This window comes from Strix uralensis, chromosome 21 (genome assembly GCF_047716275.1).
Source record: "Strix uralensis isolate ZFMK-TIS-50842 chromosome 21, bStrUra1, whole genome shotgun sequence".
In the NCBI taxonomy this organism is placed as follows: Eukaryota; Metazoa; Chordata; class Aves; order Strigiformes; family Strigidae; genus Strix; species Strix uralensis.
This window is the reverse complement of record NC_133992.1, coordinates 3,642,465-3,666,873: the sequence shown is the minus strand read 5'-3', so window position 1 is coordinate 3,666,873 and position 24,409 is coordinate 3,642,465. Positions and strand designations below refer to the sequence as shown.

At 41.4% G+C, this 24,409-nt stretch overlaps 1 protein-coding gene across 3 annotated transcripts in view; it reads left to right on the top strand.

The window, feature by feature from the left end:
- The window catches only part of LOC141953016 (tenascin), a 74,024-nt gene that overhangs the window by 6,283 nt on the left and 43,332 nt on the right, over positions 1-24,409 (top strand). For all 3 annotated transcript variants that reach the window (XM_074891218.1, XM_074891217.1, XM_074891216.1), the window contains exons 2-4: positions 18,952-19,544; positions 20,500-21,813; positions 23,578-23,841. In XM_074891218.1, coding sequence (XP_074747319.1) covers positions 19,082-19,544; positions 20,500-21,813; positions 23,578-23,841 — 2,041 coding nt within the window. In that variant the 5' untranslated portion in view covers positions 18,952-19,081. The remainder of the gene's footprint in view (positions 1-18,951; positions 19,545-20,499; positions 21,814-23,577; positions 23,842-24,409) is intronic.

The window sequence follows — 24,409 nt, the reverse complement described above, 5'->3', positions numbered from 1 at the left end:
GGATGCATATTAAGGGAAAGGTCTCAGATCATTTTTCTTATTGAAGTATTTTGGCAATGTAAATAGTTTCCAGGAAAAAATGCTGGCATTTCCCATGGTGAGCAGTTCTTATGAATGTCCTATCTACTTTTCCAGTTTGGTGGCCAAGTGAAGTGTTTATAAGAGGATATACCATCTACAAGCCAGGGAATTTATATTTCCACTGCCAAGTGTTAATTATGATGTAGACTTAGACAATTTACAGGTTAGCAAGTCAATCACAGTGGTCCAGCACTACAAGTGATGCAGTTCCTGGTTTGACAGAAAGACTGCAGGACCTAGAGAGAGTGCCATTCCCAAATGCATTAACATTATTTGTACTTTATTTGTCATTCTCAGGCCTTTATTTCATATATTTGCCTTCATAGTAGTACAGTGGGATTTGACAGCGTTGCTGGCAGAAGCGAGGAAATATGGTTTACCAGCCAGCCACTCTTTACACAGCCAGCCATGTGTGCCTCTCTGTGTTTGCCAATCACTGGACATGGTGCCTAGGCTCTTGCATGTCTGGAAACTCAGTATCACTGCCTCATCTGCGTTCTCAGAAGCCCCGTGCTTCTGGTTTATGTAATGCCATGTCAGTGCTGAGGAAGGTTGTTTTGGACACAGAGTTCATTTGCTTTGGTTTGGTTGGGATCCCTCTAGATTTGGGTGTGATTACATTTCCACATTACCAGTGGTCGCACTAGCTCTATTCAAATGGATGAAGTCTCATCTGTAAGAAAAGGGAACGGATCCTGAATTAATACAGTGATTTCCAGGTTGTGGCCTGATGCTACTATTTATGTTGCTCAGAACGTGTGCAGAAACCCTTAAACCGTGTTTGTTTCTGTGTATGTGCATAAAACTCACATTTGATGTAAGAAAACTGCAATTCTTATAAATAAAAATATGCTCTATATATCCTATAATCCTGTGTTCTAATATCCTATAAATATGCCCTACTACACTGATGAAAAGGGTGCCTTAGTGTAGATAAAAACTGAGTCTACACTGCCTAACTGCAACAGTTTTACCCGAGGAGAAAGCTTTTTCTGCTGGCATGAGCAATTATTATTTCATTTTGATATGGGGTGTTGAACATGCATATAGTATACTAGCTTGGTGTTGTCTTAATTACATAGTAGAGAAATTTCTTTTTGCAGAGAATACCTTGACCTGATCTGATTTGGCTTGTGCTTAGATAAGTCATGGAGTAGCATAGAGATAAAACCAGTCTGACTGAGAGGAAATTAGAATCCTCAGAGCATTTTTCATGCGTAGAGTGGCCCTTCATTGTCTGCATTATTCCTTGTCCGCTTCACTTCAGCTTGCATTTCTGAGGGGATGGTTTTCTCCTATGCAGGGTTCAGAGGCTGCCAGCCAAATTCTCATGTGACACAATTGCATTGATTTCACTGGAGATCTGTTGCTGGATAATTGAGCTCCACATCCCTTCTTTTATTCCACAGCTCAAATTGCTGTCAGCTAAGACTTTAGCACAGACAGGCCTCGAGTCACTGTGGGTTAAGAGAACGAGGTCAGAACGCTGTTGGTGGAGGTCTCTCAAGTCTCCCATTAGTGTAACAGTGCCCAATTTGTTGACATTTGAAGCAGCAGCGCAGATTTTTGTCCGAGTTCAGTCACCATTGCGACTAATCACTTGCTCAGGGCTGTGTATATGGCTGTATTTTCCATTACATTACATAAGTGCTTCTGCTTTACATCAGCGCACTGAGAAACATCCTCAGATTTAGAAACAGTCTCCTCTCTTTTTCCAAATGCCTTGCACTCAATTTGTTTCATATTTTGTGAATCTAATTTATATTTTATTTTGTCTTGCCAAGCCATGGTTGATTTCACTCCCATCTTCACTCTTCGTTATGTATTTTGTTCTACTAAGAGCTTGCTGCCCTTCCCTAGGTTGCCAAAGATGCAAATTCTTGATGCTACCACATCTGACAGAACTAGGCCAAACAGATATCCAGCCTGGGGGCTATTACTGGAAGTCAGATTTCAAGGAACTCCTTCTGTGGTCTTGTGAGTTAGAAAAATGTGCACATTCCTGCACATTTCCGATGCTAGTACCAAGGACAGAGGAGCTCTGGTGGGGAGGAAAAGCTGCCCAAGTAAACTAATAATTAGTTTAAACGCAAAGAATTATTTGGGGAAGGGTTACCCATATGTTTCCCCAGCTTCTTTTAAGATGATGACCAAAGTCTGCTAATGACAGGAGGCAAGTAATAATATTTCTGGTCGCCAAGAATAGTACAGGCTTTTATGACTGAGTTCTGAGACATTTTTAGAGATGTCATTTTCAGTGCTTGAATAAGCATATGGTTAAATCAAAGTAAAATTAAAAACTGCATTCAAATAACTGTAATTAATTCTGAAAGTACCCTGCTGCCTGCTGACCAATATAATTTGTAGCAATTCATACTACTTAAACAGTTGTAGTTATTCCAGACCAATATACACGTAAATTATTTATGCTCTTAGTTACAGCAAAGTCATTAAAACAGAATTCCTCATCACTTGTCTCTGTATGTGCCATTCCTTCAGCTAAAATCACTTTAAATATGAAAAAGTGTGATGCTGGGTGTATGGAGTAGAATTTTGGCTAACCTCTTCCTTCTGACCTCCAGGAGGAATTTAAAAAACCAGCTTCACCAGAGATGCTGTACAAAGCAATGTTGTCTCAGTGTGCTTAGCCTATTCACTTGTACACTATGTGAGTATTTGTTTAATATGTCAGTGGTCTCTGGTTCTTATAAATGCGATGATCCTATTTTCACCAATATTTTTGGTAAATTTATTCATCTGGCATCTGCTTTTTATAGGAGATCACCTGTTTATTCACCTATTCATATTATATTTATCAAGAGTATTGATGATTCATTTTCTACCTCTAATTATCTGCAGAAAAGCTGATGTTTGATACCCCAGTTGTGCATTTTAGAGACAAATGAGACTGTCCAAGCTCCTATCTCTAGAATTGGCTGCTGCTTTGTTTTCAGAAAGTCTTGCTCAATGTGAAAGGAGTGGGAAGAAAATTCAGAAGTCCTGAATTTCTGCTCTTCCCATCCCATCACAAAATCATCTAGAACTTTGTGAAATGGTCTCTGGAAAACCTATAGGTGGTTTTGGAAGAAACACTGTGGAGAAGGGTCTGGAAATGAAGCAGAGCTTTGTATGTGGAATGAACCTAAGTTACCATGATTCATGCAAAAAAGCACACAAACCTCATAGTTTGAAACTGCATAAGCAAAGACCTCAAAATAATTCAAAGTGAAGTCTCTAGTGTCTACCCAGAAAATAATGAACTCCTGACAAAGTGTAACTTGGCAAAGAAACTTTCCAAAGACAAGTTTAGAAAACTGTAGATCTTTTCCAGCTCTGCATCTTTGCTATGAGGAGGAAAAAGCCAAGAGACCAAGCAAATGCTTTTGCTATTAGGAAAGGCTTTATTAAAAGGTACGGTCCATACTTAGGAGGCAAGAGTGATTTCTGCTGTGAGATTATGTGCAAAAGTTGCTTTTGCTGTGAAAGGGGTTTTTTATATTGGAAAAGGCTCTAATCTAGGCTTCAGTGTCTGTGGCAGCTCTGCTATGGACTGGATTCAATTCCATATTTAAGTCCAGAGTCCTACATGTGTCTTCAGAGACTAATGGGTAAAACTCGCTTCTGTGCTGTAAATGCAAATGGGGGTTTCAGTAGGAAAGTAAGCAAAAGGAAGGTGTGAACACATCCCTTTTGCTTTCGTGGGGTCTTTCTGAGATGACCCATTTCTACAGTTCTGCTTCTGTTTTTAGAACAGTGACAGTTTTCTGAGTCCATTGTCTTTACTGCTGTGCACATCACTGATGTGTCCTGCTGTTTCTAATGCACAGTTTTTGTCTAGGCTGTATCTGCTAGTGGCTTTTTTCTTCCAGCTCTGAAAGCTACAGTAAGAACAGAGATTGCTTTGCAGATGGGAGAATAAAAGCAGATGCATAGTCCTGTCTTTTTTCTTTTTTTTTTTTTTTCTCTCTCAAGTTGGTAGCAAATTGCTCTACTTGGCTGATTGCTGTGCACCCTGCCCTGAGTCTGAATGCAGCTCAAAAGCACCCCACTGACTGCCTTGTTTTGATTCTCTTTTCTGAGTTCCCATTTCCAGAAATTGATGCTCAAGTGTTCAAGCTCTTAACAAAAAACCAAGCTCCAAGGACAGACTGAATTCCCTGTTAACTTGTGCCTCATCTCAGTTGCTGGGAGCTACACCAGATGGGGTTGGTGCTAGTTGTCCCATATTTACCTCTTTTAATTTTGTTTCTCTTTTTTAGTTTATATGTAACACATTTGAATAATCTGCCCCAGAAAATAACTATTTTGTTTCTTGTGGCTTGTATAAAAATCCTTCTGTGGTTTGAGCTGGATGTAGTAGTATTCTCTACTTCCTGTCTGAAAGCATGAATCACTTCAGTTGTGTAACAGCAGAAGACGTTGCTACACAACAGTAGATACAGCTCATCATGGAGGAAGATTGTGTCTACATGTGTGTATGAATGATTCCTCTGATTTCATAAAATGGCCGGAGACTGTTATAGATGAAAGAGCATTCTGTAAGATAACTAGCTGGACCCATATATTTTGTTTCAGTTGCAGATTTTTCTCAAATTTTCTGGTGTGTTTCTCTGAGGGTTTTGTTAACCATATCATTTATTTCCATGGATTCTTAATATTATTCTGGTAATTGACTTGGCACATCCTATATTTTGGCTTCAGAATAAGTCTTCAATTTTCTCTTGCTACCCTAGAATTTCAAGCAGTCGTGTAGCTCTCTGCATATTTGCTACACAGCTCTGGTCAGACGTTTTTGTTCAGTGAAGAAGATGCTTCCCTATCTGTGATTCTTTTTCTCCCTTACCTTGCAGGGGATAACACTCCAGTTCTTTGCCTTTTAGTTATGTATTTTCTGGCAATTTTATAGCACTCTTCAGAAACATGTTTAATTATGGAAATGAGAATTTGACTGTGAGGTCCTTGGAATACTTAATTCACTGAGACATACATTCCCCCTGTGGGGTTTTACCAGTGGAGAGACCGAGACACACCAGATGATTTATAAAGTAATTTCCATGCAGGATGCCTGAGTTTCAGTCCTCAGTTCTAACCATGATACCACACCATTAATCCCAAGGTTGTGAGCACTTTCTGGAGTCTCTGCCGAGAGCACATGGTTCTGTGGGAACTCCACACATCCAGCCCTAACAAGCCAGCTCTATTTAGCTTCATTTCTCTTGTTACAGTTCAGAAGACTCAGAGATGGCACATTCTTGGTTAGGAAGCTTTTGTCTGAACTACTGTTGAGAAGTAGTTTTTCCAGGCCTGGGGAATCCATTCAGTGGGAGACCTGTTCATTTCTCACTTTGCAATGATACTATAACTGTCTATGCCTCACTGTTCTGTTGAGCTATAAGTCCCAGATGAACATATTCTTTGGCTGCCCTATATATCGGTTCATCTCAAATTTTATTTCCATTTTGATTTTCCCATCAGTCAGCAGTAGACTCCCTAGTAAGTCCATCTGGCAGTTTGTATTCTCAGTTTTCATGAAGGAGAGTTTCTGATCTCCAGAAAGATCCATCCTCACAGCACCACAAACCAAGGCTCTGTGGTAAAGCAGAAATGAGCTGCGTGCTCCCTTGCCTGCCATCGCCTTCTACATGTCCCTGCAGGACAAATCCAGAAGATACTTGTTCATTTTCTTATGCTGCCGGAGTAGCAGGGCCCAAATCATACCAATGTACAGGCCACTCTTGTAAATGTCAGTTGAAATATATTTAAAACAAAAAAAATACTCCAAATGAACTTTTCTTTGGCTTTTTCAGCTCAGCTTTCAGAGTTTCACCTTTTCACATAATAAAGGGAATAAACCTAATTTGTAAAAAAACCCTGTGTATTTTATAGATGCAGCATTTTAATTTCCTGGGCTTTGCACCTCTAAGGCAGAAAGAAGCAGCAACATAAACCCTGTGAGACGTTACTTCAGTCAACCTACTACAGATTGCATTATTCCCTTGAACTCATCCTTTTACATGATCTTATCCTTATTTTGCCTCAAACAAAAACTGTATTTTTAAAAAAGTAATACAGAGACATATTTTTAGCTGCTGTGAATCACTGAAGTGCCGCAGGTCAAATTCACCAGCTGGTCTAACATGCCTTGTAGGAAAAGAGAAAGTGGAGTTGGTTAATACACCAGAACAGTAAAATCAAATTAGAAAACTGAGAGATCCTAGTATCTGTCTCCCCAGCTCCCCCTCCCTGCCCCCTCCCCAGCTCTTCTTTCTTCTCTTTTCCCAGCCTTTCAAGCTGTTTGTTTCACATCTTGAGCCAAGATGGTTTCCAGCCAAACATGCTGGAGGGTGCAGGAGGGAGTGTTATTTATCTGTAGTTACGAGACTTTTTTTGTATAATAAGCAGAACTTGCATTGCAAACAGAAGAATCAGTGTCCTCAAAGATAGTAAGAAACAGGAACATAATTGGACAATGAGTCCACCAATAAAAAGCTTTTTGTCTCTTGACCACTATTTCTGAAGTATTTTGCTACCTGAAAATTCAGTTTGGTGTCTAACGGTGTTTTAAAATGCACTGATGTGTCTTACCTCCCCATGGGCACATCTCTGCACGTTTAGAGTGTAAATGAACGTAAGATTAATTCTTTTTCTCCTCCTGTCCTGGGATGAAGAAGAGCATGAGTTTCACTTTCATAATACTTTTCACTTAGTAGTTGAAGTCCAGGCTGCTCTGTGTTTTATTAGAAAAAGGAGGTTGAAGAAATGATTGAGGTGGTTATTCTTTCAAAAAGGCCATTTTCTTCAAAGCAAGCCATAGCAGAAAAATTACTGGCTTGAAAGAACATTTTCTCAGAACGGTTTTTCAGGGTAGGATGGAATTTTTTCTTGAGAAAGGGAACTCCTGAAATGCTACTGACTATATTTTTGTTTTTCTTCTTGCTGAGTTTTCAGAATAGAATGAAAAATGGCATCTTTCAATGGCAAAATATGAATTGTGAAAAAACTTTCAACCAGTTGTACCTGTTACTTTATCATCACTTGGTCACAGTTCTTCTATAGTGCTTTTTTCATAGAGCCAACCTTTATACATCTACTTGGTTGCTCAGACATCCAGTGGAGAGGACAGGGAAATACTGAATGCAATAATCCAGAATGAGAGGAACTGAGGTTTTTTTTTCTAATCACTGATGCCACCAAATAACTAATCTTAAATAATGTAATTCTAATAAGTACAGGTATTTAACAGTAAATATTTTACTGTTTATAGATGTCTTTGAGTGCTTACAGATAAATTATTGCAAAACAACTTGAGCTTTGCTCTTCTTAGACTTCAAAACCTAAGACAACCCTGGGTATGTGTCCTGCAAGGGAAATTAGTAATGATTTAGTTATAACTCACTCTTTCCCTGCTGTCAGAGCCGAGCTGGTGTTCCTGCTGCATGGCCAGGGGTACTACAAAGCATTACAAAAGTTGCCTGAGCTGCAGGATGAAAAATATTCTCATCCAAAGGGCTAAGTCTTTCTGAAGTCAAATAAAAATTGAGGGCACATTTTAATGTACCTCCACATAACGGAACAAAAGCCCAGTGTTTTGATAAAGGATTTCAGTGCCACAGAAGGTAGGTGCTGTGTCACTCCAGCAGTGAGAAGCATACAATGGCTTGTAGGGGGTTTGTGCTATTTGGATAGTGCACTGTGATCCTTTAAGGTGAAATATGGATGTGTATAACTAGTATCTGTCACAGGGTTGGGCTCTCTAGAAAATTTGAAAATAGATTAAGACCTTTGTGCTGTCGTGTGAGAACAATGAATCCCTCTCTTGTGCCCCTTTCCCATCTTATTCCTCTCTCCTTTTCCTGTTGGATAAAGTGAAGGAAAAAAAAAAAAAAAAAAAAGAACCCAAACCAAAAAACAAACCCAATTTATTTATTCACTTCTCAATTCTGCCTGAGACTGTTTTTTAAAGACCCTTCTTTTGTGAGTTTAATCAGATGCTTGATAACAGAAAAACCGTTGCTAACTAACCCGGGGTACAAAGAAGCCCCTTCAGAGGAACACATGACCTCATCGACAGGATTACTCTATCACATGAATTCAGACTCCATCACACACCCAAAATAAATGTTAGGCTCCATTTGCAGCGAAGTGCTTTATTCACCTCCATTCGGCAGGGCATATGCTTTGCCAATGTCTTCCTCAGTCACTGGGATTAAACATGTATGGAAATTCAGCACAAGAGGCAGATTTTCCTGGTCACAAATAGCCTGCCTTGCACTCAAAAGCTGCTGGCTGGACCGTGCCTTTGGGCCATTGCCCTCCTGGAACCAGCGAGCTCTGGCACAGGTTTGTAGTTGTGGAGCAAGTCTGATTTTCACTCACAGCTCCCATTGTCTGTCTTGGTATTGTTGGGTGCTCAAAGCCTTGGCAGCCAGGAGCTGACTCTGGGAACACTTGTGGGGTCACACACAGCGCTCCAAAAACTAACTCTTTGCCAGAAGGTGGCACGCATCCCTCCCTGATATATAAGAAGTGACACCATTGTATTGCCTCGATGCCTTTGGGGTCTCTAGCACCTAATATTGGACAGCATTGATATCCTTAGGGTATCCTTTTTTTAGCCACTGCTCGGGAAGTATGTGGATTTCTAGCCCGGTGCTTTGAAATGTCAGTCTGGGTGTATAGACATAGCTCATGTTGCCCCTGTGAATGAAGAGGAGGACATGGAGAACAGTGCAGCCTCCCACCCTGGCACGCTTTTGCTAGACAAGGTATAGCAGCAGAGACTGTGGGGTCTTGAAGAGGCAGGAAAGGCTGCTGCAGTTGTTGAAGTAAAATTAACTAAAAAAGGCAAGATCCTGCCAAGTCACAAGCTGGAGGCATGTTTGATATAAGCCACATTATCCATAGTCGGAATCCCATGAGCGTGCTGGAAGGCAACACATCTGCATTTATTTGTTTCTAATTATACACATTTAACAGTATATTACATGAGAGATTAAACACCACGTTATAAGCATGGTTTGATTAATTCTGCATTATGCATCTAAGTCACTCAGCAATTATCTTCATTCTTTCTGAACTCAGATAATGTTATTAATTCTGGTGGTACAAAAAATTAATTATGAAGAGCTTTGTAGTCCTGTGTTTAGTGTGGGTCTCCTTCTGAGTGTGGTTGGCTCTATAGAACTATTACGTAATGCCACGTTGGATGCTTCTCATATAAACAACTGTTTAAATGACCATGAGGCTCTGATACAAGCCAAGAGGAGCTGGGATATTCTAGGATTCAGCAGATGCCATTTCCTTAGGGTCTGATTCTGTAGATGTGAATTCTGCATAGCACTTGTGATACCTGTTGGTGGGACAACAGATGTTGCAAACCCTTGTTCTTGAGGTTTTCCAATTGATATTCATGATTGTTTTGATTAAGCAAGGGTTCAAGCTGTTATGAGAGCCTCATTACAACACATGCTGTGCCTTTACATTTTCTTAAGGGACAGCAGGCTGCTTTTTAGCATGACAGCCCGAACATACAAGTTTGAAGTTATTGGCAGAAGGCAACGTTCAGGGGTAGTGGCCCCTCACGCTCCCTGAGGAGTTGTGCTCGGGCCGTAAGCAGAGCAGAAGGTGTGCAGGTTCTGCCACATTATTTGCTGCCCTGGCATTGCTGGTGGTGCAAACTGCAGCAGGGGCTGTTGCTGCACCTCCCCAACACACTTGAAATTGAAATCTTCTTATAGTAACACAGAGCATTTCCATAAGACTAATCTTTTTAAAAACACAGATTTATTTAATTTTCTCCAATGGTGGCTGGCCTCTGGAATGGCTCCAAAGGAAGCATTGAGTTTATTCTACAAAGAATTGTGTGGGCATGGCCTTAACAAAAGTATCTTACACTCAACAGCCCTAAAAACATGGTAATTGTTTCAGAGCAGCTCTGCTCTAGCCAGGCTGTATAATTTCCAAGGGATCTCATTTGCCCTTTTCACCATCAGTCTTGTCTACTGTCTACCTGTGCCCTACTTAGAAGGTTGCTGTGATTAAACCTTATTAAGAACTGTAGCCACTTGGCTACTGTTTTTTAATACACTTGGGGCTTCCTCTAGTATGTGTAGCATATAAAAGCATTAAGAGACAACCCCTAGCATGAAGATCCTAGAACTTAGGCAGAAAAATTGAGAGCAGGAAAAGCCTTTTCATAGGAGGTAAATTGAAGAATCTCTCAAGAGGAACAATTGAAACCCTGAAAATAATTAAGTAATTTAATTTACTTATTTGCACTTTGTTTAGGGTGCACATCTCCCATAGACTTATTAGAAATTGGGATGATAACTGATTTAGCTAAACTCATGACAGAAATTAGGAATAATCTTGGATCTCACAAGTCCCAACACAGTGCCATCTCTACACACCTGGCTCTCCTCTGAGTTCTTGCTCCTTTGCTCTTGGTGGAATAACAATAGCAGCAGTAGTATATTCAGGCAGAATTTCTTTGCTTTTCTCATCATCAGCCAGGTAATTCCTAAGAAACATAAATCAAAAAAGTCTTTAGGACTATGAAACTGGAGGGCACCTCTTGGTTGTTGAGTTCAATATCCTGTTATTGCAGACACCTCATCACATAATTTGTTTTTCACTTCTATTTAATTATTTCATGTTTTTAGCAGTCAGTTTCTCCCAGCTGTATCTCTGCCAGCTGACTTAATTTTTCATTTAATTCATGAGATTTGCTCATTATATTTAATACTTTATTGATCAAAGGTGTTACTGATACTGGAAGAAGACCACCTCTGATCTCTGAACTTTTGCTCTGCTTTGAAAAACAGCCAAACTCATTGTTTAGTTTGGAAAGGTCCTTTCTCTCTCTGAGATCCTGAACAAGGATAGACCTAGAGAGATTTTCCATGGCTAAGAGTACAAAACTTTTGAAACAAAGTAGTTTATAATGGAATAATCATGCTAATTTAACTCAAAATAGTCACTGTATGACAGAAGGTTTAGTCTCTCATGGGGCTCCTTTTATGCTTATCATTCAGAATTTGCTATAGCTCTTTCACATTTTTATGGGTGTTGGCTTCAGTAGGTTATTTTTCCTTCCCCTTTTGTGGCACTGTCATGCTGATGGCTTTGAAATATGAGCTTTTGCTAAATTCTAAATTGTACACAAAGCAATTAATTAAAATTCCTTCCAAAACAGCCTTGGCAAAGCCCTGTCTATGTGCTTTTCAGCCAAGGTAGAATGGGCGGAGGCTAAAATGAATCCAAATGGTTTTATTTAAAGATGACGTACAGTAGGATCTGCGAACCAGAAACTGTACAGCTTCCCTAAAGTTGAAATGTTGTCTAAGAGCCAAAGCCAACGATGAAAAATTAACTGGAATGAAGAGTTCACACTTTGCTGGGTGATGCTTAATGCAGGACCTCATGGGCTGGATGGGGCAAAAAATATCTTTGTTTTAATTGCTATTCTCTGAAACAGTCTGAGGTATAAATCTGATCACAGTTCTTGTGATCACCAGGATCTAACGTAGTGTTCATTTTTGGTAATCAAAAATTTGTTTTGTTTTTATTACTAATTCCAGTGACAAGGGCAAAGCCATCAGAGTGTATGACGGATGCATTCTGCACATGATAACTCTAATCTGTGAGAGCTCAGGAATCAATCATGAATTAACTGTGCAAATCAGTTCCCATCTCTGCATTCAAAGTGCCCTTAATTTGTAAGTGTTCTCAGTCCCATGAAGGGGGCTGCTCTTAAATGTGTGGTGCCAGCACTAGATGAAACACAGGTGCCTTCAGGGTGTATCCAGAGCTCTGCGTTGTGGATGCTTACCCACATCAAACACAAACTGCCAGTTTGCCCTTAAATAAAAAGGGTTGAAGTCATAAAGCAGACTCATGAAAAGGAAAGCATGGTATTAGGGTCTGGTACTGTAAGGTGCTGTAAATGCCTTCTGGGAGGTGTTTGTGTTTGAACTACTGTGATGGGACTCAGCAAAGCTGGATCAGCTTTGTCAGTCTTGCAGTGGGTAAAATACTTAGGCCTAAATGCAGAGGCTTCTAGGAGCTCGGGTGTCTCAGTTTTCCACATTTAAAGTGGAGGAAACGACATTTTATTTGTCCATTATAATTACAAAATCTGTTGCAGAAAAGGGTTTCTGCCACACCTACAGCACACATGGATGCCATGGGGCCCTTGTTCTGGCACTACGGACATCCCTGAATCACTTCTGTAACAGAAAGTGGATTTTAGTACCTATACCACCTTGTATTTTTAGACTTCATAATTCTCTAGTTAAGCAAATGTGTTTTAAAACTTCCTTCCTTGTTGTTTCTTCTCTGCCTCTTTCTCCATGCCTTTGTTCCAGAAGGTACTTTCTCCCTCTTTTCACTATTGTTGGACATCCACAGACAGCAAGATCTTTTTGGTTAATGCTTTTCTTTCCTTTTGACTTCCAGGAATAGGTTCAGTTTGCAAATCTGGAGCAGGGTGGGATGGCAAAGTCTTTCAAATCAGTGCTTTTGCATTTTGCTATTTATAAAAGGGAGGGTGTCACTGACTCTGGATCCATAGTTGTTTGTGGGTTTTCCAGATGTGGGATTTCTTATATAGAAAACCGTAGAGTATATGCAGGATGCTTTTTCTTCATGAACTGGCCATGGAGGCAGAAGTGAAGTTGGTTGAATATAGATTACAGGTAAGTCTTTACAGTGCAACTTGTAAACTGGATGGATTACAGCTTATCACACTGCATTTTATCTGTTAGAAATTTTGGGAATGAGGGAATCACTTTGCTTCTTCTTTGATAGTTATGATCCTCTTTTCCTCTCTTCATGCAGTTGATTTAAGACTTTGAAGAAAATTTGTGAATTAGGAGTATTTTCCTTTGGAGCTTCACATCCTAAGGGCCTATTCATATCTGTGGTGTCTAATTGGTGTTGAAACAACTGCAACATTTCTTTGCACACATGTTCTCTGTGAGCCTTGGGGAACACAATGGACTTTCTGAATTACTCTAGATTTGGCTGCCTTAAAATTCTTCTCCTTAGAATGAACACAATGTAAATAAAGAAGAAAAAAAAAAAAAAAAAAAAAGGAACAATTTGGCTTTGATCATTTCTGCTGGAGATATTCAGTACTGATGGTTTAGGACTGTTATGAATTTCTGCTCTCCACTGTGATTTAATGTAGTTTGACCTACAGTGAGTGACCCTGCTGATTCCTTTGCCCTGTTGGAATTGAGAATGGAAAGAAAATTATTTTCTGTAGTTATGAATGTATGGAAACAGCAGTGAAAGATGATGAAGTCAGAACTGTTCATGTTTCAGCCTGCCATATCAAAACTTTCAGCCACACCCCAGTCTCTTTCTTTGAGAATATTTCAATTTACCTCATTTGTGTTTGAGAAGATGCCTGGGGCCTCAAGAGTCACGTGCTCTTGGCAAAAGTACATTAGCACTTTTTCTTTAAAAGGTTGCATCTTTTGAAGCCTTGCCTTGTAAAAATGCACTCCAGTAGACAGTTTCAATTTATTAATCCTCTGTAATAGCACTGCTTATATTCCTTGTAGAAAATGCACAAATTCCCCATGTCTGCAAGGAGGGAGTATTCCAGGTCAGATCAAATTGTTAACATGGCTCTTTTGTCTGCATGACAATAGATAAAGAGAAGAGCACCATGGTATGATGATGCCAGTGCCTACACATGTGCACTGCTGGATACCCCAGTCTTGAGGGAACAGAAGGCCAGATCATGCCTTGGTGGAAATTCTTGAAACATGAAGTTTCTTCAGTTAACAGATCACAGAAAACTATTTTAGGTTTCGCAATTAATAACTTCGAAATGCACCATTTTGTATTTTCTGTAGAGGGCTATGGCTCTTCTCCAACTGAGGCATCTTCTCTGTCAGAATCCAGCCCACTACTACTTTTATACAGACTTTAACAAGATGTGCTTGAGCCCAATATATGCTGACAATATTTGATCCCCCCCTGCTGTAATGTTGGAAGTATCTGTTTAGGGAATTGTTTCCTTTTTTTCTCTCTTTTTTCCCCTGCCTTTTTAAAGTCTAATTTTCAAGTCATGACTTGCAGAGGGTGTCTGAGCAAATCTAATCAGCCTTCTGCCTCCTTTAAGAAGGACAGCTGAGATACTTTTTAACACCTCCGCTTCTTCATTGCTGCAATCTGTTTTGATTAAAATCACACAGGGTTCTCATTTGCATTTTTATTGCTCCACATACCCACAAATCGTCTCACAACTCTGCCACTCCTGAATTTGCAAAAGAGACTGGAGTGGTACACTAAAACTTTAAACTATGCAAACATTGATTTAGTTTCTCACACCTGCTGGTTTCCAGCAAATATGTCTTTGGGGAAGGAAAATATTCATACATTACCTTTGCTTAGTATTCCCCGGGAGACAGGATTCCTGGGGTTTTTTCAAGATTGATTGAAAATCTCCTATTAAGAAGCAAATTTATAATTAAATTGAAATGTCCTGAAAAAGTTCTGATGTCGGGAGGGGGGCGGGAAGTGGAGGGAATGTCCAAACAAGAAGATAACCCTAACATTTTTTCAACTTTTGACAGCCAGACTATGATGTGCTTTCAGATCCTCAGATGAAAAGGCTGCAGTGGAAACTAAAATTATTCCTTTCCTTTGTGCTACTGGCAGTCCAACTTACTTCCACCACATATTATTAAAAGTATTGCTGGTTAATGATCAGGTTTTTAAGGAGTGTTTTTCTAGAAATGGTCTTTTTTTTTCTCTTTGGACAACGTCTAACTTTCAAAGTTAGTGTTTATACAAGACAAGGAAAATTTTTTTCTTGAATCTCTTTCTGCATCAGCTGGTACTGCATAGATGCCATGATTAGCTTCTCAATTCATTGTCCCTATTCTTTTTAATAGGCCAAAATAATTCTAAAGGTAACAGTAACATGCTTTGATCCAGCCAAGACCAAGGAGTAGAAAGGAGATAGCAAGTTTAGCCTGTGGCTGGGATGAAAAATGTGTATTATCTTCATACCCTTCTGACTTGAATTTGAACCTAACTCTCCTTGCAGAGATTCCAAACTTTCAACACCGCTACTGCCACGGTGGCTGAGCCATTGCCAAACGCCCTCTTCCCCGGCCACGTTGATATGGACAGCACATTTATCAGAGAGAGACTGACATCTCTATCCTGGGCACCTAGACCAGTAATTTCAGATATATCACTTGCTAAGTTTATGTGCTCTAAAGAAGATCTTGCACAATTTAAGAAAAAAAAAAAAAAGTACTCTTACAATGATAACTGGTGCATCAGTGTTAGTGATCCAAGGTTTCATCACTCAGCCTGTACCTGCACAAACTGTACTCAGCTGGGTAAGGCTCCCTAAGTGTTCTTGAAAGATGTACACAGCAGGCTGCAGATGACTCTGAGAGATACAGTCTTGGATCTATTTTTTATCTGACGCCAGTACGCAACTCATTAAGTGACGGGACTGCAAAATTCAGTTCTGCAGGAAGTCACTCCTGATCAAGGAAATTCAAGACGTGTGAAAGGCCACAGCACCTTTTGTTATTATTTATATTGTGGTTCTTCCTAAGAAAACAGGAGAGAAGTAAAAGATAGCTCTTGTCCAATGAGGGTGATGGCTGTGCAAAGATGCCAGTGATCATACTGGGAAAAGCACAAGCTCTAGACTTTATTGTTCTGCATGACAAGCAGAATATTTTGCAGACCAACCACATAATTAATGCCAAGATTTCTGAAGCAGTTGTGTTGTAGTCAGGATGGCAGGAAGACATGAGGGGCACAGTTCATTAGGATGGGTAATATTCTGTATTAGACAAACCACTTGTAAGAAATGGACACATTCTTGGTCATAAAAGCCTTTCAACATATCCGAGAGATATGCTACAAACATCACCCAACTCCTTTTACAGGTATTACAGCAAGGTCAAATTCACGATGAGAAGGGTAATCTTTTACAAACCCTTGTTGCAAGACTTTTAGGTGCCTGTAAATAAGCCAGCAGGTAATGTCTGCAGAGAAAATATAGAGAGGATGTCTCCAAGGGGAAGATTTAAAATACAATCTATGTGAACTGTTTTGAAGGTAAGAAGATAAAGAAAAATGAAGGAAAAACAGAGCCTGACAGTTGCTGTGGCTTCCATTTCTCTCTAGAATGGCCTGCTCCTGGGTGGTCCATTGTGGTCTGAGCTGTTGTTTAGATATGTTTGAGGAATAGGAGTTGGAGAGAAGGATGTAATCTTTGTTCTTCCAGCCAAAAATATGGCTAATTTATAAATATTTGTATGAAGGTGTCTCATTTTGTAGATCTCAGATCTAGGAGTTGAGCTCAGCTAATCATGCTGGGTCCTTGACAGATCAGATGCGAAACACCTGATCTGAATTAGCTCAGATATCACACTAGGTGTCAAAACACAGAGGTCACAGATCAGACACTGGGGAATGCTTCTTCTAGACCACCACAATGATGCTTCATAAAGTTGAAGACAGTGTCAGCCAAGATACATTAAGTCTTCCAGTATCATCTGCAGGCTGAGAGGTTTGGCTGACTCTAATGCAACGAGCATCCAGTAAAAGTAATAGCGTTCATGTGGCTTTCATCAATAATGAAGGTGACAGTGACTCTTGTCAGAAGCAGGATTTTCATTTTCCAGGCAGAAAAATCACAGTTTATACTGTAATAAAACGATACGTAAACTCACATCAGTCAGCAGAAAAACCACAATAAATTTTCTTGATTTGGGCAAGGCCCGTATTCTTGTAGGTTGGGACTTACAAAAGCCATAAGGAAACTGATGCTCAGCTTTCACTAAAATTCAGTGAGAATTGGATGCAGAGCTGCTTCCAGTTTGTTCCATTTTCCATTGGTGATACATCTGTCAAGCAGCCTGTCCCTTAAATAACTGCTTGAGGATTAGGTACCAATTTTACTATATGACCTTGTTTCAGAGAAAAAAGTGTATAGCACATGGAATCTCATTGCATGGAAAGCAATTTGCAAACCATGAGTGGGAGTGCTTGAGAGTAAAATCCCACTTCAAATACTGTCCTGAACATGTTTCATGAACTGGCAGCCAAATTTAGCGATTGACCTGAGTCACAAATGAGACCTGGACCATGTCTGTCTTTGTTATTCTTTATTAGCTACCTTGTGATCTCTTCTGGTGCAGAGAGGGGTTGCAGGCATACTTGAATAAATGGGGTAAGTGTTAGAAATGGCTTAAAGCTGAATGCTTTTCCATGACAAGAAAAAAGCTTCCACTGCTGCTTGTTTACTTCTGATTTATTCCCCAATAAAAAGGGGTGAAGTTCACTCTTTGTAAGCTTAACATTGTCCATAAAAAAATTAACTTCAGTGAAGTGTCTGATGTATTATTGTCATTCTTTCACAAAAGCAGCTGGGATAGCATGGGGAAAAAATGAACTCTAGACTTTGGGGGAGGCAGAAGAGTGGAAGAAGGTAGTCTCTCATCTGACAAATGAACTATCATCAAAAGAGTGGTGTTTAGAGAATAAATTCCTGTTTCCTCCATTACTGGCATTTCACTAGTTTACAACTAGTGGAAGCACAGTCACTGACCTAACCATTTAACCAGGCTTTTCTGTGAGTAGAAAGAAAAACAAATGCTAAGATGACGTTTATTAGGTGTGCTTGTTTAGTCAGTCCGTTAGCTGCTTTTGATTCTTACTCTCCATGCTGAAGGGTTGATTCTGCATGGAAGTCAATAGATGTCTTTCAGCTCCCTTGGCTCATATAATTTGAAAGGAGCAAGGTACAGGCTGAGGAGGAAGAGGAAATATTGAAACTAATTGAAAAGAATGAGTTTCAGGAAGAGATAGAACAGCCCATCCAGGTGCTTGTAACCATAAGCAAGCTATCAAATTATAGTTGGTGAAAAATCAGACAGTGGGAAATGTTGCCTGGTGAAAAGGTGTATTGGTTGCTAAAAAGATGTTTTTACACCCATATTGATGTAAAGCTTTCTTTTTCTTGAAGGATTTAGATGATCAAAGATTTTCTTTTCCTTCTCTTCCTCTCCATTTTGTGTGTGTGTGTGTGTGCACGTGTACTTCTATTGCTGTTTCTTACAGTGTGTCTCCCTTGTTGGAGTCTCATCTTCTGCTGTGTCTCACTACTTCTATGTTAAAATATTGCTTGCTGTGATACAAGCGCTGACACCAGAACCTTCAATCTGCAGTGTTCTCCAGACACCTCCATTTATCTTCATGCTGTAGACAAATCATCAGTATAGTGAAACTTACTATTGGGCTTCAAGCCCTGGAGTTCACATTCCCAAGCAACTGGAGTAATTTAAAGCATATGGAAAAGGGCTGCAATGAGCTTAGTAGTGTTGATACACCTTTTGACAATGCTTTGAGTTTCTTACATGATCCAGCCTTCAGTAGCCTTCAAGCAGTGAACTAATGGGTGAAGGAAATACAGAATTCTAACAGCTGAATCATAACAGAACATATATTTATTTTACCTACATCTGAACGTAGTGTTTTCAGTTGAGATGAGACTCAGCAGGCTTCTTTGCCCTGGTCTTCTGCTTGAAGCAGTTAAACTTACCATACTCCACTATATTTGTTTTAAATTGGAAATAATAGTAGCTTCCTTCACAATTTGTCTTGTGACATTTTGTTCACAAGCACACTGAGATCCTGAAAAGAAGGTAATGCACTGTTATTATATGTAAGAGCGAGCTCAGCAGCTTGGGTGAAGTGAGATTGTACGTTGAGTAGCACCCCGGCCATGTTCTTTAAGGATGCCAGCATGCATCCAGTGTCACAGGGCTTTTGTTGGGTGGTGTAGCTGCGGTTCATCCCTTACACAGCTTCTTCTTCTTCTAGGAAACAAGTGTGCCAGGAAAAGAAAGGATATCCAACTTGGTTTGAACTGGCTCTCCAATTTCTGCTCCAGATTACAAAGGCCAAACATATATAAGACTCCATTAGCTTTGAAAAGGAACTGAACGCCGCAATGGGACTCGCCACTCGGGTTTTGACCTGTGCAATCTTAGCTTTGCTGTACCAGCATGTCAGTGGTGGACTCATCAATCGAATTATCCGGAAGAAGCGGGCGACTGGGCTAAATGTGACCTTGCCAGAGGAGAATCAGCCTGTGGTTTTTAACCATGTCTACAACATTAAATTGCCTGTTGGCTCCCTTTGCTCTGTGGACCTGGATACAGCAAGTGGTGATGCAGACCTGAAGGCAGAAATTGAGCCCGTCAAGAATTATGAGGAGCATACGGTGAATGAGGAGAACCAGATTGTCTTCACGCACCGTATTAACATTCCCCGCCGGGCTTGTGGCTGTGCAGCTGCCCCAGACATTAAGGATCTGCTGAGCAGACTAGAGGAACTGGAGGGGCTGGTATCCTCCCTGCGGGAGCAGTGTGCCAGCGGGGCTGGATGCTGTCCTAATTCCCAGGCAGTAGAAGGTAAGGCAGACTGGGGAGCTGCTCCCGGGGAAATTCTTGTGCTGGCTGTAGATCTTGTTTAGAGTAGATATTCAAATGTGTTTCAAGAATGAGCAAAAGTCAACCTGTTAAATTTGAAACGTAATCAAAACTGGGAATGTATTTGGCCAGCTTGCAAGATACGTTCATTCACAGTTTTGCACTTTTATGAATCTGTGGGTCAGAAGCCTGCCTGGGCCACTTTGTAGCTGTGGCATTGACCATGTACGGCACTTGGGCAGGGTGACAATCTGTGTCAGAGTTAAGATTAAAACTCACACAGTCCAAGCTCTTGGCTCCACATTTTGTCCCCTTGAGTAAGCTGCCAAAGTAACCATTTTCCTTTCCAAGTTTTCTTTAATAGAGACCAATAAAAATACAGCAGGACATAAGGCAATAGACAAGCACAGATAGTTAGAGAAGGGGAGAAAAAAAGTATCCTTCTGGCTGCTTTTTAAACTGAGGTAAGAGATTGCTCATACAAGAGAGAAAATACAGGTCTTCCCAGTAGTAATCTGTCCCTCTGAACACAGAGTCTGTCTTGCAGTTGATGATACAGCATGCTGCCTGACTTTTTGTGTTCTGGAGTGAATTGGTGAATAATGCTTCATGGCGCATGTCCTAATGAAGCATCAGGAAAGCTGCTCACTCAGTGCGAGAGGGATTTTGAGAAGGGCAGGGGAATCCAGCATGCTCATTTCCCAAGTAGCTGGCAGGGGCTTTTCCCTGGCATTAATGTTAATTGAAGCATTCCTGGTAAACTAAATCTCACTGGAGAAAGGAGGAGGTATTCTCATTTAAAAGATTTGGTGATTCTGGAAATTTTGTCCTGTAGGGAGCTAGGAAAAGCAGACCCCTTTTAGGTCGTGTGTGCCACAGTGGCCTAATGCATCCCAGATCCAAGGGGAGTAACGGGCTTTCTGGATCATTGGTACAGGTCACCTGGACACAACACCCTATTGTAGCGGACACGGCAACTACAGCATCGAGATCTGCGGCTGCATTTGTGAGCCTGGCTGGAAAGGCCCCAACTGCTCTGAACCAGACTGCCCACACAACTGCTTCAATCGGGGCCTCTGCGTCCAGGGCAAATGCATCTGCAACGAAGGCTTCACTGGCACGGACTGCAACCAGGCCACCTGCCCATCTGACTGTAATGACCAAGGCAAGTGCATGGATGGCGTTTGCGTGTGCTTTGAGGGGTACACAGGCACAGACTGCAGTGAAGAGCTCTGCTCCCAGGGCTGCAGCGTGCATGGGAGGTGCGTGAGCGGGCAGTGCGTGTGCCACGAGGGCTTCACCGGCGACGACTGCAGTGAGCCTCTCTGCCCCAACAACTGCCACAACCGCGGGCGCTGTGTGGACAATGAGTGCGTCTGCGACGAGGGTTACACCGGCGAGGACTGCAGTGAGCTCATCTGCCCCAATGACTGCTTCGACCGTGGGCGCTGCGTCAACGGGACTTGCTTCTGCGAGGAGGGCTTCACCGGGGAGGACTGCGGGGAGCTGACCTGCCCTAACAACTGCAACGGCAACGGGCGCTGCGAGAACGGGCTGTGCGTCTGCTACGAGGGCTTCGTGGGGGATGACTGCAGTGAGAAGAGGTGCCCGAACGACTGCCACAACCGTGGGCGCTGCGTGGGCGGGCGCTGCATCTGCCACGAGGGGTACCTGGGTGAGGACTGTGGGGAGCTGCGGTGCCCCAATGACTGTCACAACCGTGGGCGCTGTGTCAATGGGCAGTGTGTGTGCCACGAAGGGTTCATTGGGGAGGACTGTGGAGAGCTGCGGTGCCCCAGTGACTGCAACAACCGCGGGCGCTGTGTCAATGGGCAGTGTGTGTGCCATGAGGGATTCATCGGGGATGACTGTGGCAAGCTACGGTGCCCCAACGATTGCCACAACCGTGGACTCTGTGTCAATGGGCAGTGTGTGTGTGATGAGGGGTACACAGGGGAGGACTGTGGGGAGCTGCGGTGCCCTGAAGACTGCCACAATCGTGGGCGCTGTGTGGAGGGGCGCTGTGAGTGTGACAATGGCTTCACGGGGGAGGACTGCGGTGAGCTGTCCTGTCCCAACGACTGTCACCGGCGTGGGCGCTGCATCGATGGGCGTTGCGTGTGCCATGAGGGCTTCACGGGGGAGGACTGCCGTGAACGGTCCTGCCCCAACGACTGCAACAACGCGGGCCGCTGCATCAATGGACAGTGTGTCTGTGACGATGGTTACATGGGGAATGACTGCTCCGATGGTATGTTGCAATGTCCCTTTTGAACCGCTTCACTGAGTAATTCCCAGTGTCCATCCAGCAGCCTCGGAGGCTCTGTGAACCTTTACCATAGAGCTGGGCCCTGTTGCCGCTCTTCTCTATCATAGTCCAAACAGCTGAATCAGAGAAGTAACAACACCAGTAGCAAGCTCTTGGCCTCCCTCACTTTTTAGGGCTATATAGTGTAGTGGTTGCTGGTGACATTTGGTAGTCAGCAAGCCAGCAGGCTGATAAAGGTAATGAGCAGTGCATTTGTTATCTTCAAGTTTGCTTCCACCACAGTGTCACTGGAGCTGTAGTTAACATTGGCTGGGATTTGTCACCATGACCTTTCAGTTTCTCATAGTACCTCTTGATGTTAAAAAAAAAAAGTGTCTGAAAGAAACTGTTGTACTTATGGAGAAGAGGGAGATGTGTCCAGAGTCTTCTTACTAGCAGGATTAGTCAAAAGAATATGGACTAGATTTTGACTAAAGAATAAGGCTTTGCAGGAATGAGATAATGTAGATAATGAGTGTCAGTGAATAAAGAGCCTGGGTATCAAAAGTTTCTTACAGCCAGGTTCTGGTTCCCAGTCTCCTGCTGGATGGATAAGAAAGGGGTTTACATTTACAATGCCATCACTATTGTAAGAGCTGAAAATAAAACACTTAGTCCTGACAATATACACTGACAGACCCCAAGGGCTCACTGACTGCTTTGAGGGTAGATCTCTGAGCTGGAGCCCTGGTGGAGGCAGAGAGTGTAGTGGAGGCAAGGTACACACAGAAAATAATGTTGTCCTATCTGAGTGATCTGTATGAGACAACTGTCACGATGGAATTGCCAGATGTTGCAAATATTGCAGTGCAAGCTTTCAGGATTATTACAGGGCCTTGGCTACCTCTCAACTGGCCAAATGGATTTTTCTCACTAAAGTAAAACTTGATTTTATATCTATATATGTGTGTGTGTGTGTGTGTTAGATCTGACAAGAGCTTAGAGTAAAATTGTGGAATCAGCTGGAGTGGAAACTTAGCTATAAAGCCACATGCTTAGTTTCCCAGTACCATTGACTCTATGGAAATTGATAGAAAATTTTGGCAGCTAGATAATGACGGGAATTACACTATAAACGAGGTAGTTTTCTTTAGTAGATCCCAGAGGAGAAATTTTGGAACTAAGATCTTTGTAGAGTAATCAAAGAGTACTTTGGCCTTGGGAACATTATAAAAGACAATTAAAACCCTTGAAAAGAAATTCCCATTTTTCATCTCTTCCCTCTGGAAGACTCCTAAGCCATATTTTGTGCTCTTGCTCATGCAGATGTGGAGTAATCTATTGAAAGTATTTACAAAAATAATAATGTTTTATTATACTTTGGAAAATCTGTGCAAACCTCAGGACTTCCAGCTATAAAATCATGTGTTGCTGGCAGTTGAATTAAACATCTGAATCCCTAGGGACCCAGCTATAGCAATCTTGTGCAGTAGCCATGAGAGGAGGAGCTGAAACACAGTCACCCATAGGTTGTGTGCAAGTGTGAGAGTAGAAATTGGCTCATGACTTTTGGAAATGTCTGTAGTCTTCATCAGCTGAACATTCCTTTCTTCAAGCGGCTAATTTGTGTGACATGTCTTCCCCATTCCCTGTTTGTTAGATGATTCTTATAAACTGCTTCTGGGAAAATGTGAAACTGGGGAAGTCATTATTTTCTGAGCCTTGAAAACTTCTTATAAGTTTGTTTTGTATTTTCCCCCTTCATAGTGTCTCCTCCAACTGAGCTGACTGTGACAGATGTAACAGATAAAACCGTAAATCTGGAATGGAAGCATGAGAATCCTGTCAATGAGTACCTCATCACCTATGTCCCTACCAGCAGTGGTGGCTTAGATATGCAGTTCACTGTGCCAGGAAACCAGACAGCTGCCACTATTCATGAACTGGAGCCGGGTGTAGAATACTTTATCCGTGTCTTTGCAATCCTTAAAAACAAGAAGAGTATTCCAGTCAGTGCCAGGGTAGCAACATGTGAGTTTAATATTCCCTGTATTCATTCTTTTGTCTATTCTGTAGTATGTATTTATTTGCGTCCCTTTTTTGGGGTATTATTTCTTTCTGATTTTCTATTTTTAATTCATCTTCTGTTCTGGACAAAGACAGCCTTCTGCACTTCCATTTTCTATTCATTTCCAATGCCAATCACTGTGTTAAAAGTACAGTTCACTAGCTCTTCTGCTCTCTGCAGTGCCTCCTAATTAATATCATGGGGTCTTCGTAAATTAAGACCATTAACTTCTTCATAATAAGGTACATTTTTAAAATTTGGTACTGTTTCCTGAAAAAATATAAGAATGTAGCAGCGTGTAAAAGAGCAATATAAAATCACTTGGATTCAAACTGTTTTGACTAAAATGGATGTTATATTTGCTTTACATCTTCTATGTGTTTTACCACAACTTGCTTTCTATCTGCTTGTCTGTTCACTTGTTGTTCATCTTCCTTTTTGTATTGTGCTCACCACAGTCATATCTAAACGTTCCTGACTCAAAAGATGCTCTTTGACTTCTGCCACTGTGGTCATTTCTAGAGACCTGGG